The sequence below is a fragment of the Petromyzon marinus genome, chromosome 65 (genome assembly GCF_048934315.1).
Source record: "Petromyzon marinus isolate PM22_M1 ecotype Great Lakes invasive population chromosome 65, UKy_Petmar_22M1.pri1.0, whole genome shotgun sequence".
Classification (NCBI taxonomy): Eukaryota; Metazoa; Chordata; class Hyperoartia; order Petromyzontiformes; family Petromyzontidae; genus Petromyzon; species Petromyzon marinus.
The window spans coordinates 5,547,257-5,568,448 of record NC_133731.1 but is presented as its reverse complement, the minus strand read 5'-3'; the positions used below and the strand labels follow the sequence as shown (position 1 = coordinate 5,568,448).

Below are 21,192 nucleotides of genomic sequence, written 5' to 3'. Positions count from 1 at the left end.
TGGAACTCGCAGAATATGTTCACTAAATGTTTACGCGCATGTGACAAACCACAAATTAAAATGAATGGTGGCTCAATCATTTTCACATTGTTCTTGTAACACACGTATGTTGAAATTATTTCGCACTGTACGTAGCCAAACATGTTAATCTGAGGTGCGGGGGAAGTACAACAAACTATGGGTCTCTTGTGTGAGTCTGTGTCTCCGTGTGAGTCTATGGGTCTCTTGTGTGAGTCTATGGGTCTCCGTGTGAGTCTATGGGTCTCTTGTGTGAGTCTATGGGTCTCCGTGTGAGTCTGTGAGTCGCCGTGTGAGTCTGGATCTCTGTGTGAGTCTATGGGTCTCTGTGTGAGTCTATGGGTCTCCGTGCGAGTCTATGGGTCTCTGTGTGAGTCTATGGGTCTCCGTGTGAGCCTGTGAGTTGCCGTGTGAGTCTATGGGTCTCTGTGTGAGTCTATGGGTCTCTTGTGCGAGTCTGTGGGTCTCCGTGCGAGTCTATGGGACTCTTCGTGACTCCATGGGGTCTCTGCGTGAGTCCATGTACGTTCGATGAACTTCTGTAGCACCGTACGTAGCCAACCGTTGCTCATCGGGTGTGCGACCTGGGTTTTTACTTTAAGATGTTTTCAGCCAATTACGAAGCGCTTACAAGTGGGAAGGCACCGGAGCACCCGGAGAAACCCCACGCACGAGAGGGGCGGGGGCAACACTATCCCATACAGAAGGGACAGACGATCTTGGTCTGCATTTTTTCTGCACTGCCTTCTGGCAATCCAGGGAGAGGGGGTACGTCGCCTCCTCGACGAGCCTACAACCCTCGCTGCTACCTCCGCAGTTGCGGAATTACAGGCGTCCACTCGCAGCAGCGTAGCCACCGCCGCGTGGCTAATAAGAACGGCGCCACGGTGGTTAGGAGATATCAACTACCTCGCCTAGTAATACAGGGGTCGCGAGTTAGATCCCGACCCTGTGACGCCTGCTGCTGTATATTTGGAGTTTGCGTCTCTCATCATCATCACGGTGGCTAGGAGATGTTAACTACCTCGCCTGGTATACAAGAGGTCTTGGATTCGATCCCAACCCTGACGCCTGCTGCTGCTGTATATTTGGAGTTTGCGTCTCTCTCTATCTCTCCCCGTGATCACGGCTTTCCCCTCCACATTTTGAATCAACGTCCGTTTTAGAGTATTTGGCCCGTATAACATTTCCAGATGATAAGCCACTTCGTTGAGCTACCATTTGTGATAGCCAGGTCGCTTCTGAAAAATAGCTTATAATATAGCTCAGTGGGCATTACCTGGTACAAATAAAAAAACATTTGACAGTAAAACGTATTGACGGGCAAATGCGTGATGATAATTGACGTGGTCAACGCTGAGGCGGGGCGTAAACCGATCGGTCCGGTCACCTGCGGCACGATGAACTGCACCGTGCGCGAGACGCCCCCGTCCCACGAGGCCATCTCCATCATGAACCCTGCGGGCAGCAGAGCAACAGCGCGACAAATTGGGTCATTTGAAGGAGAATAAATTTTTTTTTATTATCAAATGAACGGCGTCCCGGGAAATCGGGAAATACAAGGTTATCAAATATTTAGTTTTGATTGGAAATTCATATTTTGGGTTAGGCCGCGTAACGACCTGGGGTCAAACTGGGTGATGCCAAGATCCTCCGCTACCCGCCAAACAAATTGAAACTGCCACGCGGGTGCAAAGCGTTTGACAACGTATTCTTGGTTCTTTCGGTAAAGTCACGTAGGAAGGGAAATAATAACACAATGCAAGCAGCCGTCCTCGCGTTTGACAATGTGCCAATCGCGACCGTTTCCGCTCGCTAACCCGGTAAAAGTTGTGGAACAATTCTCACGGGCAAAATAAATTTCGCAGACATGCGACAGTTTCCCGTCGCGACTTCGCCGAGCGTCAGTGGGACAACAGCCAGGACAGTCGAGAGGGACAAAACCCCAAACAGACGATGGACCACAATACCGTGAATAACTGCATCGCTATGTCTGCTCTCCGGCGAAACTGAGCAGTATTATATTCTTGGTTCTTTCGTGACTTTACCGAAAGAACCAAGAATATGAATCCCTGCAGTCACAAAAGCTTTAAATCAAAATTTGAGCAGTATTAGTCGCGGCTACTCCCGAAGCTATCGCGTGACTCGCAAGACTTAAACTTGGACGTGTGATTTGGACGTACTTGCTATACACTCCACCAGTGGTTCTTAACCTGGGGCGCACGCAACCCCTGGGGGTGCGAGATGCCCTTTCTGGAGGGTGCGAGACACGGCCAGATTTTTTTCGAAGGTAAATCATCGAAAACACAAATTAAGCACGGACACGTAAGTAACAACTTTACTTTGTTTCATCAAATCCTCTATGTAGTTATTAACATTGTACTCTTTTTTTTTTACGATTGAAAACCAAAGTGGTGCAAGGCTGCAGTAAGAACCACTGCTCAAGAGAGATCATCACCACGTGTAAATTTATCAGCGCCTGGGTTTGTTCCCACCCCACTTTTTCGAAATCTACTTTGCGTTCCGGGTTCTCGATGATACAAAAAAATATGCCCCAACGATTCCGCATGCCGAGTGAGCCCGTGTCACCTTTCACACATTTGAAGACCAGCTCCGCCTTCTTCAGGCACCACGAGACGGTCATTTCCTATTCCGCGACGCACACAAAAGACAAAGATCCCCCCCCAGCCCCCGTTGTAGCCTTAACAGACTGTTGGGGCAAGGGCTGTTAGCGAGTAGCAGCTTCTGCTGCTGCCTTCCCCCCGTTCGTCCGTGGTTCTTGCTTGCCGGCTCCTCTGAGTCGTCCTCTCTCCCTCTCTGTCTGCGAGAGCGAGGAGCGGCTGCCGTGCGGCGCCGCATTGCTTTGCAAGTTGACACCGCACTCTTATGCGCGCGGCAAAACCGTTAACCGGTACTTTACCGCTTTCTTGGTGTATCTTTCAATCCTGCTCGTGGAAATGCAAAGTAAAACTATTTTAGAATCGAAATGATTTAACTGCTCAACCCGAGCTATTCATCCTTTTGATATTTGCAGTGGCATTGTACAGGTCTAACTAGTGAGACAAGGCCATAAAGAAAGCCGTCTCTGGTGTAGGCCAATTAGTTTCAAAGGCAATGCATACATTATCTTTGCATGCTTAGCCACACGTATGTTTGGTTAATGCAGACCTGATGCCTTGAAACAGGCGTTCGTCTATTTGGTGCGTGCGCATTTTAACACCTGCTTTATTGCCAGAAAGGGTAGAGCATATTGTTATATTTTTTCATCATATTACCCTGCCCCGCCACACCCCGTGTCCCCCCGTGCGCTCAAATTAGCCAAGACTGACCTCGGACATCTCGTGGACGAGCAGCAGGGGCAGGGTGATGTTGGTGATGTCGTTGTGGCAGCACACCTACAGTGGAGGGGGAGGGCAGCATGGCATCGCCGTCAGAACATGACCGGCGAACGCGTATCCACGCGGCACCCTGCGTCGTATGTACGTGTGTATGCTGAAGTTCTTTCGCACCGTACGTAGCTAACCGTGCTAATCGTAGGTGCGGGGGAAGGACAACAAACGATGGATTTCTGCGCGAGTCTGTGGGTCTCTGAGTCTGTAGGTCTCTGCACGAGTCTGTGGGTCTCTGCGTGAATCTATGGGTCTCTGTGCGAGTCGACATATGCATGTACGCTGAACTTCTTTCGCACCGTACGTAGCCAACCATGCCGCCTCGGCATCGGCTCTGAGCGTTCCCTCCGTTGGGCGGGCCGTTCCACCGTCCGCCCACCCACCCGCCCACCCGCCCTCCCGGCTCACCTTGAGGATGTTGCGCAGGCCCATGATGGCCGGGTCCCGAGCCGTGATGGCGCCGCAGCGAGCGCCTTCGTCAACGCACAGGTGGAAGACCACCTGCACCTCGGCGAGGTTGGAGTGCCGCGTGATGTAGAACTCCCCTGCGGGGGAGAGGCACGCCGCGGTCGCGCCATCACGACGGCACCGGGGGGGGCGCTGGAGTCGCACGAGGCGACACACGCCCCCCCCCCCCCCCCCCCCCCCCCCCCCCAGCGGTCGGGCGTTCGCCGCTTGTTGCCGAGGGGTCGCGGTCGGAACCGGGAGGCAGTCACCGGTTAATAAATGCGCGCGTTAACTGTAACGCGCGCTGTCCTCTTTGCAGCGGACGCGAAAGATCCCGTGACGTTATTTTTTAAAAAGAGGGCGGGGGCCCGCTCTACGCGTGCCAGCGTCGCCGTCCAAATGTTTGCAGCGACCGTGTGAAAAATTATGGAAAAATTACGGAAAAATTATGGAAAAATTACAGAAAAATTACTTTATTAAGAGGTAAAACGACACAGGAACATCAGCCCCCTGCTGGCAGACTGCACCTGGCGAGATGTTTTGTGGATTCTTCTCCGAGTTTTTCTTGTCATCCGCGCCTCCGTTCCGGGCAAAGGACTCTTGAAATTCAACCAGACACAATCCGCGACCATTTAACGTCGTTGCGGAGACCGCAAGTAACAAAAGAAAATAAGCAGGCAATGCGTCCCCTTCGTCTGTATATCATATTATGCAATGCGCTTCTTGTTCAATGAAAAAATATTCAAGAACAAAAACAATCAAAGAGGGGAATCTCGCAAACGAACGAACGCGATACCAATGAGTCGGTGGACACCGTTTGGTGTTAGTCTCTGGTCTGACACTGGTAGTGAGACTATAAAGGATGTTGTCTCTCGTGTAGGCCAATCCGTTTCAGAGACAATGCCCCATAGATTATCAGAGCCATGTTCGTTTGCATGTTTTGCCACAGGTAGGTGTGGTTAATGCAGTACTTGATACCTTGCAAAAGGAATCTTTTTGGTGTTTGAACATCTTAACACCTCCTGTTTCATTGCCAGCAAGGGTAAACACCTATTCCTATTTTTCATACTTTGATACTGGCAAAAAGGTCCCGTAGATATAACTGCCCAACCCGACCTATGCATGCTTTGATACGTGCATTGTCTTTGTGCTGTTTCGCCTTTTGGCGTTAGTCTCTGGTCTGACACTGGTGAGGCTGGGCCATCAAGAAGGCTGCTTGCTATCTCTGGTGTAGGCCAATCAGTTTCAAAGACAATGCCATCTATAATTGTCAGAGCATGTTCGTTTGCATGTTCACCACAAGTACGTGCGGTTAATGCAGACCTGATGAGGCGTGTGCGTCTATTCCGTGTGTGCGCATCTTAACACAACTTCCGTTATATTGCCAGAAAGGGGTAAAAGCCTCCTCTTATTTTTCATGACAGACCAAGAGCGGCACAACCACCAACGCCCGGCAAAATGAGAGGCGATGCTCCGGGGGACACGGCAACGGTGCCCCCCCCCACCCCACCTGTGGTCTTCTTATCCTTGCCGTGAAACGTGTTGACGGCCAACACCACCTCCTGAACGTCGTTCATCTGCTGCTCCAGTTCCAAGAAGTGAAAATCGGTCGACTGCTGGCAAACCGTCGCAAACTCTGTCGGAAAACAAAGATGTAGGTAACCCCGTTTTAGCCTGCAACAAGACCGCCGATGGGGGCGGGGGGGGGGTGAGTGCTGTTAACGAGCAGCACCTATGTATGTAGAACTTCTGTCGCACCGTATGTTATGCAACCGTGCCAATCGGAGGGGCGGGGGAAGGACAACAAACTAAACACAAAAACCAGTATATTCTTGTTTCTTTCGGTAAAGTCACGTAGAAGGGAAACAATAAAATAATAAAAATATAAAACAATACAATTCTCACGACGTTTCGACTGCAACACAAGCAATCATCATAGGTTTGAAAACCACAACAAGAAAATTTGAAAAAAATTGGCGGTTTTTTTAACGTTAGCACCACGGAGAGCGATTTGACAGTTTGTTCAGATGGACGAGTCCATCTATGTTTGGAAAAGAGGAGGGGGGAGAAGAAAAATAATGGATGCGGTCTGAAAGCCACCTTAAGCGTGATCAATCAATTAAGACCCGAAATGGTTTATCAAATCCTTCCAATGATTGCTAAGCCAGAATCCATCTTCTCGGTTGAAATTGTCTCTGTGTTTGTATATGTGGATAGCCTCATGAACGAATCTCTCATGGTAGCCAGATGGCTTGCAAAGAACCTCTGTCTTGGAGAAGTCAATGTCATGTGAACCTACAAAAAGCAGTCGTACAAAAAAAAGTTTTCAATTTCTATTTATAATTGCTGAGCTACTGTGGCTTCCTAATTACTATTTTTTTACTTTTTTATTTTACCAGGTAAGGTTCCACTGAGCTACATACAGTGAGGGAAAAAAAGTATTTGATCCCATGCTGATTTTGTATGTTTGCCCACTGACAAAGAAATGATCAGTCTATAATTTTAATGGTAGGTTTATTTGAACAGTGAGAGAGAATAACAACAAAATCCAGAAAAACGCATGTCAAAAATGTTATAAATTGATTTACATTTTAATGAGGGAAATAAGTATTTGACCCCTCTGCAAAACATGACTTAGTACTTGGTGGCAAAACCCTTGTTGGCAATCACAGAGGTCAGACGTTTTTTGTAGTTGGCCACCAGGTTTGCACACATCTCAAGAGGGATTTTGTCCCACTCCTCTTTGCAGATCTTCTCCAAGTCATTAAGGTTTCGAGGCAGACGTTTGGCAACTCGAACCTTCAGCTCCCTCCACAGATTTTCTATGGGATTAAGATCTGGAGACTGGCTAGGCCACTCCAGGACCTTAATGTGCTTCTTCTTGAGCCACTCCTTTGTTGCCTTGGCCGTGTGTTTTGGGTCATTGTCATGCTGAAATACCCATCCACGACCTATTTTCAATGCCCTGGCTGAGGGAAGGAGGTTCTCACCCAAGATTTGACGGTACATGGCCCCGTCCATCGTCCCTTTGATGCGGTGAAGTTGTCCTGTCCCCTTAGCAGAAAAACACCCCCAAAGCATAATGTTTCCACCTCCATATTTGACGGAGGGGATGGTGTTCTTGGGATCATAGGCAGCATTCCTCCTCCTCCAAAAACACGGCGAGTTGAGTTGATGCCAAAGAGCTCCATTTTGGTCTCATCTGACCACAACACTTTCACCCAGTTGTCCTCTGAATCATTCAGATGTTCATTGGCAAACTTCAGACGGGCATGTATACGTGCTTTCTTGAGCAAGGGGACCTTGCGGGCACTGCAGGATTTCAGTCCTTCACGGCGCAGTGTGTTACCAATTGTTTTCTTGGTGACTATGGTCCCAGCTGCCTTGAGATCATTGACAAGATCCTCCCGTGTAGTTCTGGGCTGATTCCTCACCGTTCTCATGATCATTGCAACTCCACGAGGTGAGATCTTGCATGGAGCCCCAGGCCGAGGGAGATTGACAGTTCTTTTGTGTTTCTTCCATTTGCGAATAATCGCACCAACTGTTGTCACCTTCTCACCAAGCTGCTTGGCAATGGTCTTGTAGCCCATTCCAGCCTTGTGTAGGTCTACAATCTTGTCCCTGACATCATTGGAGAGCTCTTTGGTCTTGGCCATGGTGGAGAGTTTGGAATCTGATTGATTGCTTCTGTGGACAGGTGTCTTTTATACAGGTAACAAGCTGAGACTAGAAGCACTCCCTTTAAGAGTGTGCTCCTAATCTCAGCTCGTTACCTGTATAAAAGACACCTGGGAGCCAGAAATCTTTTTGATTGAGAGGGGGTCAAATACTTATTTCCCTCATTAAAATGCAAATCAATTTATAACATTTTTGACATGCGTTTTTCTGGATTTTTGTTGTTGTTATTCTGTCTCTCACTGTTCAAATAAACCTCCCATTAAAATTAGACTGATCATTTCTTTGTCAGTGGGCAAACGTACAAAATCAGCAGGGGATCAAATACTTTTTTCCCTCACTGTAGTTCAGCAAAGTGACTCATTACATGGAAATTCATAGCAGCCAAATACCCTCAAAGCACGTTTCTAAATGTCGAGGGAAAAATCGGAGGACCCAGAGAAAAATCCACGTGACCACGGAGAGAGAGAGAGAGAGAGACACGCAAACTCCAAATATACAGCAGGCGTCAGGGTCGGGACTGAACCCACGACCTCCTGGAAACCAAGTGATGTAGTTAATATCTGGCCACCGTTGGCGCCCACGGTAACATCGGAAGAGCGTTCCAGACGGGACGCGGTCCGGCACGCTCACCACCACCAACGCCACAAACCGCCACCTTTTTTGATGCCGCTGTAGGAGCTGATGCGGTTGTCCACGAGTAGCACGAGGCCCGAGAGCGCGGAGGAGTAGAGCGATAGCGCCATGTGCAGTCGGCGGGGCCGCGTGTCGCCCTGCGAGCCGGCGCGCAGGCGGCAAAGCTCCAGCACGTCGGCGCGCAGCAGCCGCAGGTTGTGCATCGTCTTCATCTGAGCGCCTGGCGTACGCGACGCCAACCAATAAGAAGCGAGTCAGGTCTAGCGGGGGTCAAACGCGTCGTAGGAAAACCGGCAGACCGACCACACCCCCCGCGACCTCCTGTATCCCTGGCGAGGTAGTTAACATCTGGCCACCGTGGCGCCCACGGCAATATCGGAAGAGCGTTCCAGACGGGACGCAGTCCGGCAGGCTCAATGTGCCGTCGCCGCCGCCCACCCACCCCACTCCCCCCGACCGCGGCGCTTAAAAAAACGCAGCCGCGGGGCACGATGAGGAGCAGCGCCTGCACACCCAGGTGGATGGTGAAGCTCTCCTCCAGCCGCCGGTGCTCCTCGTACGCCACTCCGTCCTCCATCTCGGCGTCGGGCGGCTGCCCCGCCAGCCCCGCCACGTCGTCGCTGTGGGCGACGACGACGAAGGCAGAATGAGAATATTTACCGATGCCGGAGGAATCCGATGAGCTGTAAAGCTCTTTTTCACAGATGGCCAGTAGGGGCAGGTAAGAGCATTGCAACAACAAACAAGACAAAAACATGATAATAGTGCAAAGTATAAGAAAGGTAAACAAATTACCCAAACACATGTTTAATAATACAACTAAACCATCCCCATCCTACCAGGCAAAGCCCACCGAGGTATTAACTTATTTTTCAGAAGCGACCTGGCCATCACAAATGACAGCTCAACGAAGTGGCTTATCATAATACTCTGAACGCACGTTGATTCTAAATGTGAAGGGAAAAGCCGGAGAACCCGGAGAAAAATCCACGTGACCATGGAGAGAACACACAAACTCCAAAAATACAGCAGGCGTAGAGTCGGGATCGAACCCACCACGTCCTGTACACCAGGCGAGGTAGTTAACATCTCCTAGCCACCGTGATGATGACATGCACACTCGAAATATACAGCAGGCATAGGGTCGGGATCGAACCCACGAACTCCTGTAAACCAGACGAGGTAGTTAAGATCTCCTAGCACCGTGATGATGAGATGCAAACTCCAAATATACAGCAGGCATAGGGTTGGGATCGAACCCACGACCTCCTGTACACCAGACGAGGTAGTTAAGATCTCCTAGCACCGTGATGATGAGATGCAAACTCCAAATATACAGCAGGCATAGGGTCGGGATCGAACCCACGAACTCCTGTATACCAGGCGAGGTAGCCAACATCTCCTAGCCACCGTGATGATGAGATGCACACTCCAAATATACAGCAGGCATAGGGCCGGGATCGAACCCACGAACTCCTGTATATCAGGCGAGGTAGCCAACATCTCCTAGCCACCGTGATGATGAGATGCACACTCCAAATATACAGCAGGCATAGGGTCGGGATCGAACCCACGACCTCCTGTACACCACGCGAGGTAGTTAACATCTCCCAGCCACCGTGATGATGAGATGCACACTCGAAATATACAGCAGGCATAGGGTCGGGATCGAACCCACGAACTCCTGTATACCAGGCGAGGTAGTTAACATCTCCTAGCCACCGTGATGATGAGATGCACACTCCAAATATACAGCAGGCATAGGGTCGGGATCGAACCCACGAACTCCTGTATACCAGGCGAGGTAGCCAACATCTCCTAGCCACCGTGATGATGAGATGCACACTCCAAATATACAGCAGGCATAGGGTCGGGATCGAACCCACGAACTCCTGTATATCAGGCGAGGTAGCCAACATCTCCTAGCCACCGTGATGATGAGATGCACACTCCAAATATACAGCAGGCATAGGGTCGGGATCGAACCCACGAACTCCTGTACACCACGTGAGGTAGTTAACATCTCCTAGCCACTGTGATGATGAGATGCACACTCCAAATATACAGCAGGCATAGGGTCGGGATCGAACCCACGAACTCCTGTATACCAGGCGAGGTAGCCAACATCTCCTAGCCACCGTGATGATGAGATGCACACTACAAATATACAGCAGGCATAGGGTCGGGATCGAACCCACAAACTCCTGCATACCAGGCGAGGTAGCCAACATCTCCTCGCCACCGCCACTCACCCGCTGGCCTTGCCGTCCGGCGTACTCGAGTCCTGATGCACCTTCATGATCCAATCGCGGTACTCGAGCCTCTGCAGCTCCATCAGCTGCTTCAGCTCCACGTTCCACTTGCTCTCCACCGCCTGCGTGGGCAACGCGCGGATGCGCCAAACGCTGGATTTTCAGGACGGCGTGCGACGGCCGCCGCGTTATTACCACGCGCGTGAACCCACGGAGAGCCTCGCTCAAGACTCGGGATGTATGATAATTATTTCCGCAGGTAGGGTCCCATCAGGCTAAGCGGCTCTCTGTTACGGGAAGGATCACAGCCCAAGGCGGTCGGAGGTTGAGTCGGTTACAGGGCATTGCAGGGTGGGAATGTGCAAACAAGAGCATGATCGCTCCCCCCCCCCCCCCCGATCGGCCCTTGCTAATAAGACTACAAAGAATAATTGAAACTTGTTCCAATCCGTTGTCTTTTAACGCGAGAGTCGCGTTCCTGAAGAAACACAGCGTGATGAGAAACATCGCGCTATGATAACCGTCGATTCGTTAATGAAATAAAAACATGAACACGAGTGGCAAATGCGTGTTGCAGCATTAGTCGCGAAGCCACTCATTGTGATCAACAGAGCAGAATCCCGCCTTGTGTGACGCTGCGCCGAGGCAGCCGCACGACCGCTCATTCCAATGTGCGCGACGTAGTTCCGTTCACTCAACCGCGTTACAAGATAACATAAGGTGATATCCAATTCGCATCCGCGTTATAAAAAAACGGAGCTCTCCAATACATTCATCGCGTTCTATCCAATTCGCGCCATTAAAAAAACAACACGCGTTATGGCAGAACTGACTGCAAGCGTCGCCGCACGGCACCCGTTCGCTCGCTCCCAAAGAGAGAGGACGACTCGGAGGTGCAGGAAACCACGGAGGTACGGGAAGGGCAGCAGCCAGGCGGTGAGCCAAAGCGCCAAATCCCTACCCCCCCCTCACCTCCAAGCTCTGCCAGTCCTCTATGTATCAAGGTGTAATGGGCCAATTAGAGTTGACATGTGGGAGGAAAGGCACATCACCCGGAGACAGTGCGTGCGATGGAACAACACTCTATCCCACACAGAAGGGACAGATAATATTCGTCCGCACTCTGCTGGAGCCCATTGTCGTGGCGTGCCGGAGGCATGGAACATCCTCGACGCCGAAGGGAGTTTCACAGCCAATCTGTGTGTGACACACCAACCCTCGCTGGCTCCAAAGCGCTGGATCACAAGCCACGTGCACAGCCACCACCGCCGCCAAGCGAATGCCCACTTGTAGGCCGGTGCCGAATCAACCTTGTGCCACACAGGCATAGCTGCCACTGAGGGCTTCCTTTCCGAATGTGACGCACGTCTCTTTTTGAGCTGCCGGGGCATTTAAGCGAGGTGTCTTTCGACTGAAATGTGTTGAACCCCTCCGCCCCCCACGTCCTCCCTCCACCCCCCCCCCCGCCCGCTCCCCCCCACAAGACCTGCTGCGTCTCGAAGTGCTGCACGGCCAGAACGTTGACATCCTCGTCCCTCAGGGACTTGCCCAGCTCCTGCATGGCTCGCTCCATCTCCACGCGCTGCCTGCGGGTGGGCACGCAACAACAGCGACAAAAACGTCATCAACAATAGCGGCCGTCGCTCACCACGCACGCTTCCCTTCTCTCTCCACTGGCGTACCCGAGCCAAGCCGGCGTGGGGGGCACTCGCGTTAACGGGTGCGTTTTTTTTTTCCATTGGCTCTTTGACCGTGCCGAGCTGGAACTAGACCGTGATTGAGAACTCATTTCTCTAGAGCTGCTTTTTTGCAGTTCAGTTTGTTGCCCTTCCGACCCGCACCTCTGATTAGCACGGTTTCGCTACGTACGACGTGAAACAAGTTTAACATACGTAGACTCACATAGACCCATACACTAACACAGAGAACCATCGTTTTTTGTCCTTCCCGCGGACCTCCGATTAGCATGGTTGGCTATGTACAGTGTGAAAGAAGTTCAACGTACACACAAACACATACCGGCTGAGTCGTCGTTGAAATAGAGCTACATAGCTCAATGGGTTTTTACTCGGGAAATAAAACTTCTGATTCTTCTGACTCTAATAATAAACGATACGCTGGCCTCACAAGACATCTGAATCTTTGCTCGGGGCCAGGCAGGGCCAACAAGACACAGAGCGAGCGAGAGGGTGAGAGACAGAGCGATAGAAAGTGAGAGAGAGAACGGGCGAGAGAGTGAGAGCGCGGGAGAAAGAGCGAGAGAGAGAGAGAACGAGCGAGAGAGTAAGAGAGAGAATGAGCGAAATAGAGAATGAGCAAAAGTGCGAGAGTGAGAGAGCGAGCGAGAGAGAACGAGCGAGAATGAGAACGAGTGAGAGACAGAGAGCGAGAGAGAGAGCGAGCGAGAGAGAACGAGCGAGAGAGTGAAAGAACGAGCGAGAGAGTGAAAGAGAGAACGAGCGAGAGTGAGTGAGAGACAGAGAGCGAGCGAGAAAGCAAACAAGCGACCTCTCGCGCAGCTGCTGCAGGGCCATCTCCCGCTCGGCGAGCATCTCGGCGGCGCTGACGCAGTAGTGGTGCTCCAACGTGAGCAGCGTGTGCGACACGGGCGAGTGGATGAGAGCGCTGTACGCCCGCGAGAACTCCTCGTCCGCACGCGCCTCCTCGGCTCCCACGTGCTGCACCGTGGTCTGCGCACCGCCGCAAGCCACCGTAGACAAAGATCCCCCCCCACCGCGTTAGCCTTTAACAGGCATTCGGTGGGCAAGTGCCGTTTGCGAGCTCCAACGAGGGTGGGGACGGCACACCTATTAAGGAGCTGGGTGGCAGTCACCCACGCCGGACTACCTTTCGATGTTTACAGCTACTCACCTGAGGCTGAGTCAACACAGTCCCAGGGAGCCCAGGGCCAGTTCAAATGTTCATCACCCTTAATAGCAGCAAGCGGGGAATCGAACTCGGTTCGTCGGGTTCGTAGTGCGGTTCACGAACCACTGCGCCACCACGCCCCGCACGGTACCACCACCTACCACTCACAAAGCGCAATCAGGTCAACTGCTTGTCCGTGAATTTATCAGGTTAATAACGCAGCCCTGTGATTGCTTGCTCAGGCCACTGCTGGTGGAGGAGCCTCTACTTTGCAGGCTGGAGTCACCTTGTGCCACAAAGGGACAGCTGCCACTGGTTGAGATGAGATCTGATGTACGTTGCTTTGGGGAATTTCATCAAGCGCCCTGTACATGCAAACATTATTATTACATTATAATAATTATTATTAGCGTCCAGCGTAATCGGTAATGTATATTGAACTTGCTTCGCACCGTCTGGAGCAAACCGTGCTAATCGGAGGTGCGGTGGATTGACAACAAACTAAACACATAAAGCAGTTCTAAAAGGATTAGTTTTTACACAAGGTTTAAAGGTACATAGCTCCAGTGTCTTCCAAATATCGGAAGGAAGAGCATTCCAGACGGCCGCAGAAGCACATCTGAAAGCGCGAGACGTGGTGACCCATCTTTGGAAACGTAGCGGCGACCGCAACGGGCGAGAATGTACAGTACGTACGCTTACGTTGAACTGCTTTCGCACCGTACGTAGCCAACCGCGCTAACCGGGGGTGCCGACGGCGAGCGCGAGCGACGGGGCCCCAGCGACGCACCTCACGGAAGGCCTTCTCCCAGGCGCGCGCGAGGCCGTCCACCTCCTCGTCGGAGGCAAGGGCGATGCCCTCGAGCGCCCGCTCTCCGCTCTGGTCGTACAGCTCCTGCGTCTTGTCGCGCACAAACTCCCGCAGCGCCTGCCGCAGCTCTGATAGGGGTGGGGGGGGGGGTGGGGTGAGGCCGAGGGTGAGAGGCGCAACGCAGACGTCAAGAGGCGACCGCGTTGATGGGGACGCCGCTTGTTTCATTAGGCCTTCTCGAAAGACTCGCCAGTTTCAACTGGCCTACACTTCCCATGCATAATAATAACTTTGATTTTAGATAGCGCCATTCATGCCAACAGCATCCCACAACGCTGTACTTATTTGGTTCTCATTATATATATAGGAACCAAATCCCATAAACGTGGCTGGCTATGCAGGACCAAGCAATTTTTTTTTTATATATATAAACAAATGGCATCAAAACAAGTATGACCAGTGAACTCTCGAGTGTAGTATTTATATTTCCTAACTTCGTACGTGGAACATTGAGATGCGTGGATGAATGACGTGTTATAAATGTAAATTATTGTTAACATGGGTTTTATGGCAGCGGCTCCCAAACTGTAAGGCGAACGCGGGCTGCGGCATGGATACCGCGCAGGGAACTTAAAGGTGACCCACAGTGCGGAATACCGCAGCCACCTGAACCAAGCAATGGACCACATCGCCAACGGCTGCGTCATTCCACGCCCAGCTCTCGCCCTTCACGAACCCGCCAATGTGGCTCGCAAAACTCAAAACGAGGACGTAACTGCTCATTTTATATCTATATGGTGCTTTTCCCACGCTCAAAGCACCGAACGGTAAAAAGTATTCAACCTTAAGACACTAAACCCTTGTTAATTCGACACATGGGGCTCTGGCCTTGCAAAATTGTGTACAATGGCCCCAGACCCTCCTGCCCCAATGCATTTTTTCCCCCAAATGTGTTTTCCAAACTCTTCACACACCCTACGCATTGACGGACAACCTGCATCAATCATGTCCAAAACCGTGGCTTTGTCTCGCCTACACGTCGGCGTAGACGACATTTCTGAGAGGGTATGGCTTGCACAGAGCGCGTAGGCAAGGTAAAGTCTAAAGCGACGGGTCTGCGCTAACGCTCGCCGCGCACCGCGCACCGCCACCAGACCGAGTCGTTGTTTTGTTCGTGGCGCGCCGCGTCGCTCCACGTGCTCTGTGCCGAAATTGGACCATTCGGCGAACCAATTCGGCTCATGGCAAATTACTAATACTGTATATATATGCCAAAAAGAGCAAACGTGCAGAATTGTCCCCAATTACGAATGATCAAATACATTGAAATGAGGTTTTTACTGTACGTACTAAAAAAAAACTATTGCACGAAAACTAAAAACAATCGCACATGTATAGAACATCAGAGCAGCATTGAGAGCATTCAAGGCATGGAATATACAAGGTGGGAGAGTAGAGGAGGGAATTCAAGCCAAATTGTAAGACCATTTGAACGTACTCTTTTGTTCTTTCAGTAAAGTCACGTAGAGTTATAAAATAAAATAAATCACGACGTTTCGGGCGCAACACAAGCGGTCCGTCATCAGTTAGGGAAAGTGTGGCCTGCTGCTGAGGCAGACTGTTTTTTAAAAGGTTTGAAATGGGCGTAGCCCAAGGGTCATAAAGAAGTGGGCGGGGCTAGTGATGTTAATGTTGAGAAATTGGCGTGTAACTGTAAGATAGGAGAGCGGTCTCCTCGACGAGGGCACGGAAGTGGCTATGTTAATGTGAGAGATTAGCGTGATGTTAATGTAAAATCGAAGAGTGGTGCAATCCAATGGCAGGAAAGTGCAACCTTTTCAACAGATAAGTTTTTAATTCAGATTTGAAGGTAGAGAGATTGACTCAGCGAATCTGATCTCAATGGGCAGTGCGTTCCATAGCCGAGGGGCGATTGAGTTACGCATTCTTGCCACACGCCAGAAGAAGACCGTCACAGGCCACGCGGAGAAATGGGAACCGCTCGAGCGGGTACCGACGAGCGAAACATCTGGTCCCGGGTCTCACGGACTACCACGCATGCACGCCCGTGCCAGTCGGCACGCACCGTCCTCGGCATAGCAGGGCAGCGCGTGGCTGTGCACAAGGCGACTGTGCAGGTCGCTGATGGGGCAGGCGAGCGGGAGGCCGACCGGGACGCTCAGCGGTGGAGTGTCCCTCGTCGCGAACGTGAAGTCCACCACGGCCACGGGGCCCGGCACATCCTCCCCCATGGCGGCGCTCGTGTAGCCGACCCCTAAGTGCCCAACGCACACACGGGGAGGGGGGCACGCACATGTACGTACGTATGTTGAGCTTCCATCGCACCGGCACGCGTAAACAAAGATGCGAGTAGAGTATCCCCTCCGTTATTCGCCAACTTGCTCTCTGCGATTTTGGCTGTCCGTGAATCGCATCTGGAACTCTACACGACTGCAACGAGTGAGAAAGTGATGAGAGAGAATGTGATGTGAGAAAGTGATGAGATAAAGTGATGCTCAGCATAATAATTTAAGGTAAGTTAATTTATTAACTATTAGTTTGACTACTCGGCTTCGCCCGGTACTTGGATTCACCACGCCCGGCCGCCTTTGTCTCCCCAGTGGCGATGTTCACACACTACACCGGTTACTCGTTTGAGGCTGAGTCGACCTAGGGGAGGCCCAGGACCGGTTCAAATAATCGTCACCGGTGGTGGCCGTGAGCGGGAATCGAACTTAGGTCGCCGGGTTCGTAGCGCGGCACACTAACCACTACACTACAATGCGTTACGCTTCCACGTGCGCGAGTCAGATGACAGATTTGACGTCACAGCTCACTTGCCGTGCAAAAAAAATGCATTATTGAGCTCCCCCCCAAAAAAAAAACAAGTGTATTTTTATAGTTTTTGCATGGTGTACAGTCTGGAAAGTACCCACATGGCAAATTTCAAGTTTGTTGCATGTCAGGAAGTACATTAAACATTTTGAACAGACACACACATTCACAACTTTGCCTTTTATATATATGGAGATATATTCTTGGTTCTTTCGGTAAAGTCACGTAAAAGGGAAACAATAAAATAAAAATATAAAACGATAAAATTATCACGACGTTTCGACTGCAACACAAGCAATCATCATCAGGTGTGGTTTTCACGAGAACCAAGAATATGAATCCCTGCAGTCACGAAAGCTTTAAATCAAAAATATATGGAGACGTTCATTTATTGACTTTGTTTATTCAAACCAATTAATGTTATGATAATTTCCATGTATTTAATAGCTTGTTTACGTTATTTATTTTAGGAAATTCATTCGTAGGCCAATATCATTATCCGTTAAATTGGCTGTTCACGAGCATCTCTGAATAGTTTCCCTCCCGAATAACGAGGGGATACTGTACCAGCATTCAACACACAGGGTGGGGAAACTACGGGCAGTGGGATGGATACGGTCCACTACTTAAATTTCACACGGCTCGCAGATTAATTTCACTTCCGACCGAAACACAAACGACATTTACCCATCACTGGATCATCTGGACACGTGCGTTTAAAGAGTATTTGGATGCGATCATTTTTTTTTTACGTGATAAATACTCGAGACGCATGTTTCTGCATGTGGAGGGAAAAACTGGAGTGCCTGGAGAATAATCCACGTGACCATGGGGAGAACATGAAATCTACAAATTTCGAGGTGTCAGGGTCGGGGTCGAACCCACGACCTCCTGTATACCGGGCGAGGTAGGTAATACCTCGCGACCGTCCCTGCAGCAGCAGCAGCCTCTGAAGTGTGTTCCGTAAACTAGATTAAAAGCTTTCGTGACTGCAGGAATTACTCTTTGGTTCTTTCGGTAAAGTCACGTAGAAAATAAAATCAAATAATAGAACACGTTACGATTTCAACACAAGCAACCATGATCAGGTAAGAATGAATGAAAAAAACATAGTAAACTTAGAAACACAAAGAGCCGGCCAACACAACAGCCAACACCCCACCTGGCTGACCACGCCGGCTCTCTGTGTTGTGTTGCATTGTGTTTCTAAGTTTACTATGTTTTTTTTAACTCATTCATTCTTACCTGATGATGGTTGCTTGTGTTGCAATCGAAACGTCGTATTCCATTATTACTTGATTTTATTTTCCACGTGACTTTACTGAAAGAACCAAAGTATGTGTTCTGTAGTTAAACGTAAATATTACTTCCAAAAATATCCTGAAGCAGATTACTGCTGGATACAACTGCATTTGCAAAGGTGATGTGTAACTTTTATCCTTACCCCATGTATCGATAATTAAATTTTTACGTGCAATTTTATCCAGGTATTGTGTGTTGCCTTGGTGTGGGTCTGGGACTATTTTTACTTTTGTTTTGCTGCCTTGCCCAAAGCTTGTGAATTTGTATACTTACGCAATATGAACGTATATCCTTGATCTATTTTACAAATAATTTTTTTGTGATTTGTTTACCTTTTCTATACTTTGCATTGCTATCTGGGTTTTTTTTCGTTTGTCGTTGTAACTTTCTGACCCGAACCCTACTGGATATGTGCGAAAAAGACCTTTCGTAGCTCATCGGATTTCTCCAGGATAAATAAACATTTTGATATTGGGCACGCGTTTTTAAATCCCCCTCCCGAAAGCCTCTGTCCACCCAGGAGCGTAAATTAATTCACCGCAGTTACCGAATCGACAGGCCCCGTTTGGTGGAGTAAAGAGTGGGCATCTACCACCTCTACCAAGAGGTCTTGGGCCAGCTTGGAAGAGTAGACCTACAACCTCTCTAGAAAGGTCCCTCCAGCGCCGAAGTGGTTCTCAAAATATGCTCTCGATATATTCTCGCACCCACTTATCAAAAATCGTTGAAAGTAGGTCAGTTATTTAAACATAAGATATGTCATAACTATAGAATGAATTTACCTTCTTGCAAAAAACAATCTGGCCACGTCTCGCATCCCCAGGGGTGGCGTGCGCCCCAGGTTAAGAACCAATGTTATAGGGAATAGACTACACTATAGACTATACACTACACTATAGACTACACTGTAGATTATACACTACACTATAGACTACACTATAGACTATACACCACACTATAGACTATACACTACACTATAGACTATACACTACACTATAGACTATACTCTACACTATAGACAACACACACAGTGCGCTTGTCTCACCCACAGGTGTAGCTCACTCACAAGGTGCACTCTATACACTACAATATAGTCTATAGACTACACTATAGTCTATAGGCTGCACTATAGACTACACTACAGACTATAGACTACACTATAGACTACACAGAGTGCGCTTGCCTGACCCACAGGTGTAGCTCACTAACAAGGTGAACTCTATAGACTATAGTCTATAGACTACACTATACACTACACTATACACTACATTATACACTATACACTACACTATAGACCAGTGGTTCTTAACCTTTACTGCAGCCTTGCACCCCTTTGGTTCTCAATCTTACGTTTTTCATAACTACATAGGGTTTGATGAAACAAAGTAGTTGTAACGTACACGCCCATGCTTAATTTGTTTTCAATGATTTACCTTCTAAAAAAATGTGGCCATGTCTCGCACCTTCAGGAAGGGTACCCCCCGGTTAAGAACCACTGGTGTAGTGTATAGCGTAGTGTATAGTCATGTAGTGTATAGTAGTGTATAGTGGTGTAGTGAATAGTCGTGTGTAGTGTAGAGTAGTGTATAGTAACGTAGTGTATAGTAGTGATGTATAGTGGTGTAGTGTATAGTGGTGTAGTGTATAGTGGTGTAGTGAATAGTCGTGTGTAGTGTAGAGTAGTGTATAGTAACGTAGTGTATAGTAGTGATGTATAGTGGTGTAGTGTATAGTGGTGTAGTGTATAGTGGTGTAGTGTATAGTAATGTAGTGTATAGTAGTGATGTATAGTGGTGTAGTGTATAGTCGTGTATAGTGTAGTCTAGTGTATAGTCGTATATTGTATAGTAGTGATGTATAGTGTAGTGTATAGTAGTGTAGTGTATAGCCGTGTAGTGTATAGTAGTGTCGTGTATAGTAGTGTAGTGTATAGTAGTGTAGTTTATAGTAGTGTAGTGTATAGTAGTGTAGTGTATAGTGCAGTGTATAGTAGTGTAGTGTATAGTAGTGTAGTGTATAGTAGTGTATAGCAGTGTAGTGTATAAGTGTAGTGTATAGTAGTGTAGTGTATAGTAGTATAGTGTATAGTAGTGTAGTGTATAGTGTAGTGTAGTGGCTCTTAACCTGGGGTGCATGCACTGCAGTCTAGCGGAAGCCGTTCCGAACGCAAGCAGTGGCTTGAAACAAGCATTAACAGAGCCACCCCTTTAAAACTACTGTACTTTTTCTAACCAGAAACGTTATCTATCCCTAACGCAGCTGCCCTTTGAACCGGTGGTGGGTAAAATTCCACATTGCCATGGCCGGGGTCGGTTCTACCCCCCCTCAGGCAGCTGCCCTTTGAACCGGTGGAGGGTAAAATTCCACGTTGCCATGGCCGGGGTCGGTTCTACCCCCCTCAGACAGCGGTCCTTTGAACCGGTGGAGGGTAAAATTCCACGTTGCCATGGCCGGGGTCGGTTTCGTACACAGAACCGACCACTGCTTTCCTACCTGCAGCAGCGCGGGGGGACACCTCGCGTGTTCTCCCTCGTCGCGGCTGTCGTTCGTTAAGGCGAATAAACAATGAGCCGCGGTTAATTTTTTTTAATAATAAAAATTAACGCAACGTCGCAACATTTGGCGCACGGGCACAGCTGAAAATCGGGTCGACATTTGTGACCCAAAAAAAAACACCTACCCCCCCTCCCAACAGCACCAAAGCAATTAACGACGTAAACTTGAAAGCGTTTGAACGTTTAAAGAATAAGCGGTAGCGTTATTTCGGCTGTTAATCTGGTAAATGTTATAATTATTACGGTAAACAGGAAATCGTACGCAGGACACTCACACATGATCTCGGGTAAATCACGAGCGGCTTGATCGCTGCGCGCATACCGCACACTGCCGATTCGTCACCGGACACGCCGCGGAATTATTTAAGCTCGTTTAAAAATCGTCTTAACGTCATTTCAGC

The 21,192-nt window shown here is 49.4% G+C and overlaps 1 protein-coding gene across 3 annotated transcripts in view; it reads right to left on the bottom strand.

The window, feature by feature from the left end:
* Nucleotides 1-21,192, bottom strand: part of FERRY3 (FERRY endosomal RAB5 effector complex subunit 3) — a 23,673-nt gene extending 2,481 nt beyond the window's left edge. The window contains exons 1-14 of one of the 3 annotated variants that reach the window (XM_076054280.1): nt 21,067-21,192; nt 16,186-16,374; nt 14,079-14,227; nt 12,929-13,110; nt 11,907-12,006; nt 10,421-10,542; nt 8,682-8,788; nt 8,191-8,388; nt 5,365-5,490; nt 4,382-4,453; nt 3,816-3,952; nt 3,348-3,413; nt 2,608-2,665; nt 1,409-1,476 (exon numbers count right to left, since the gene is read on the bottom strand). In XM_076054280.1, the coding sequence (XP_075910395.1) occupies nt 1,409-1,476; nt 2,608-2,665; nt 3,348-3,413; nt 3,816-3,952; nt 4,382-4,453; nt 5,365-5,490; nt 8,191-8,388; nt 8,682-8,788; nt 10,421-10,542; nt 11,907-12,006; nt 12,929-13,110; nt 14,079-14,227; nt 16,186-16,374; nt 21,067-21,070 (1,578 nt within the window). In that variant the 5' untranslated portion in view covers nt 21,071-21,192. The other 2 variants (XM_076054281.1, XR_012930314.1) reach the window with 2 other exon arrangements.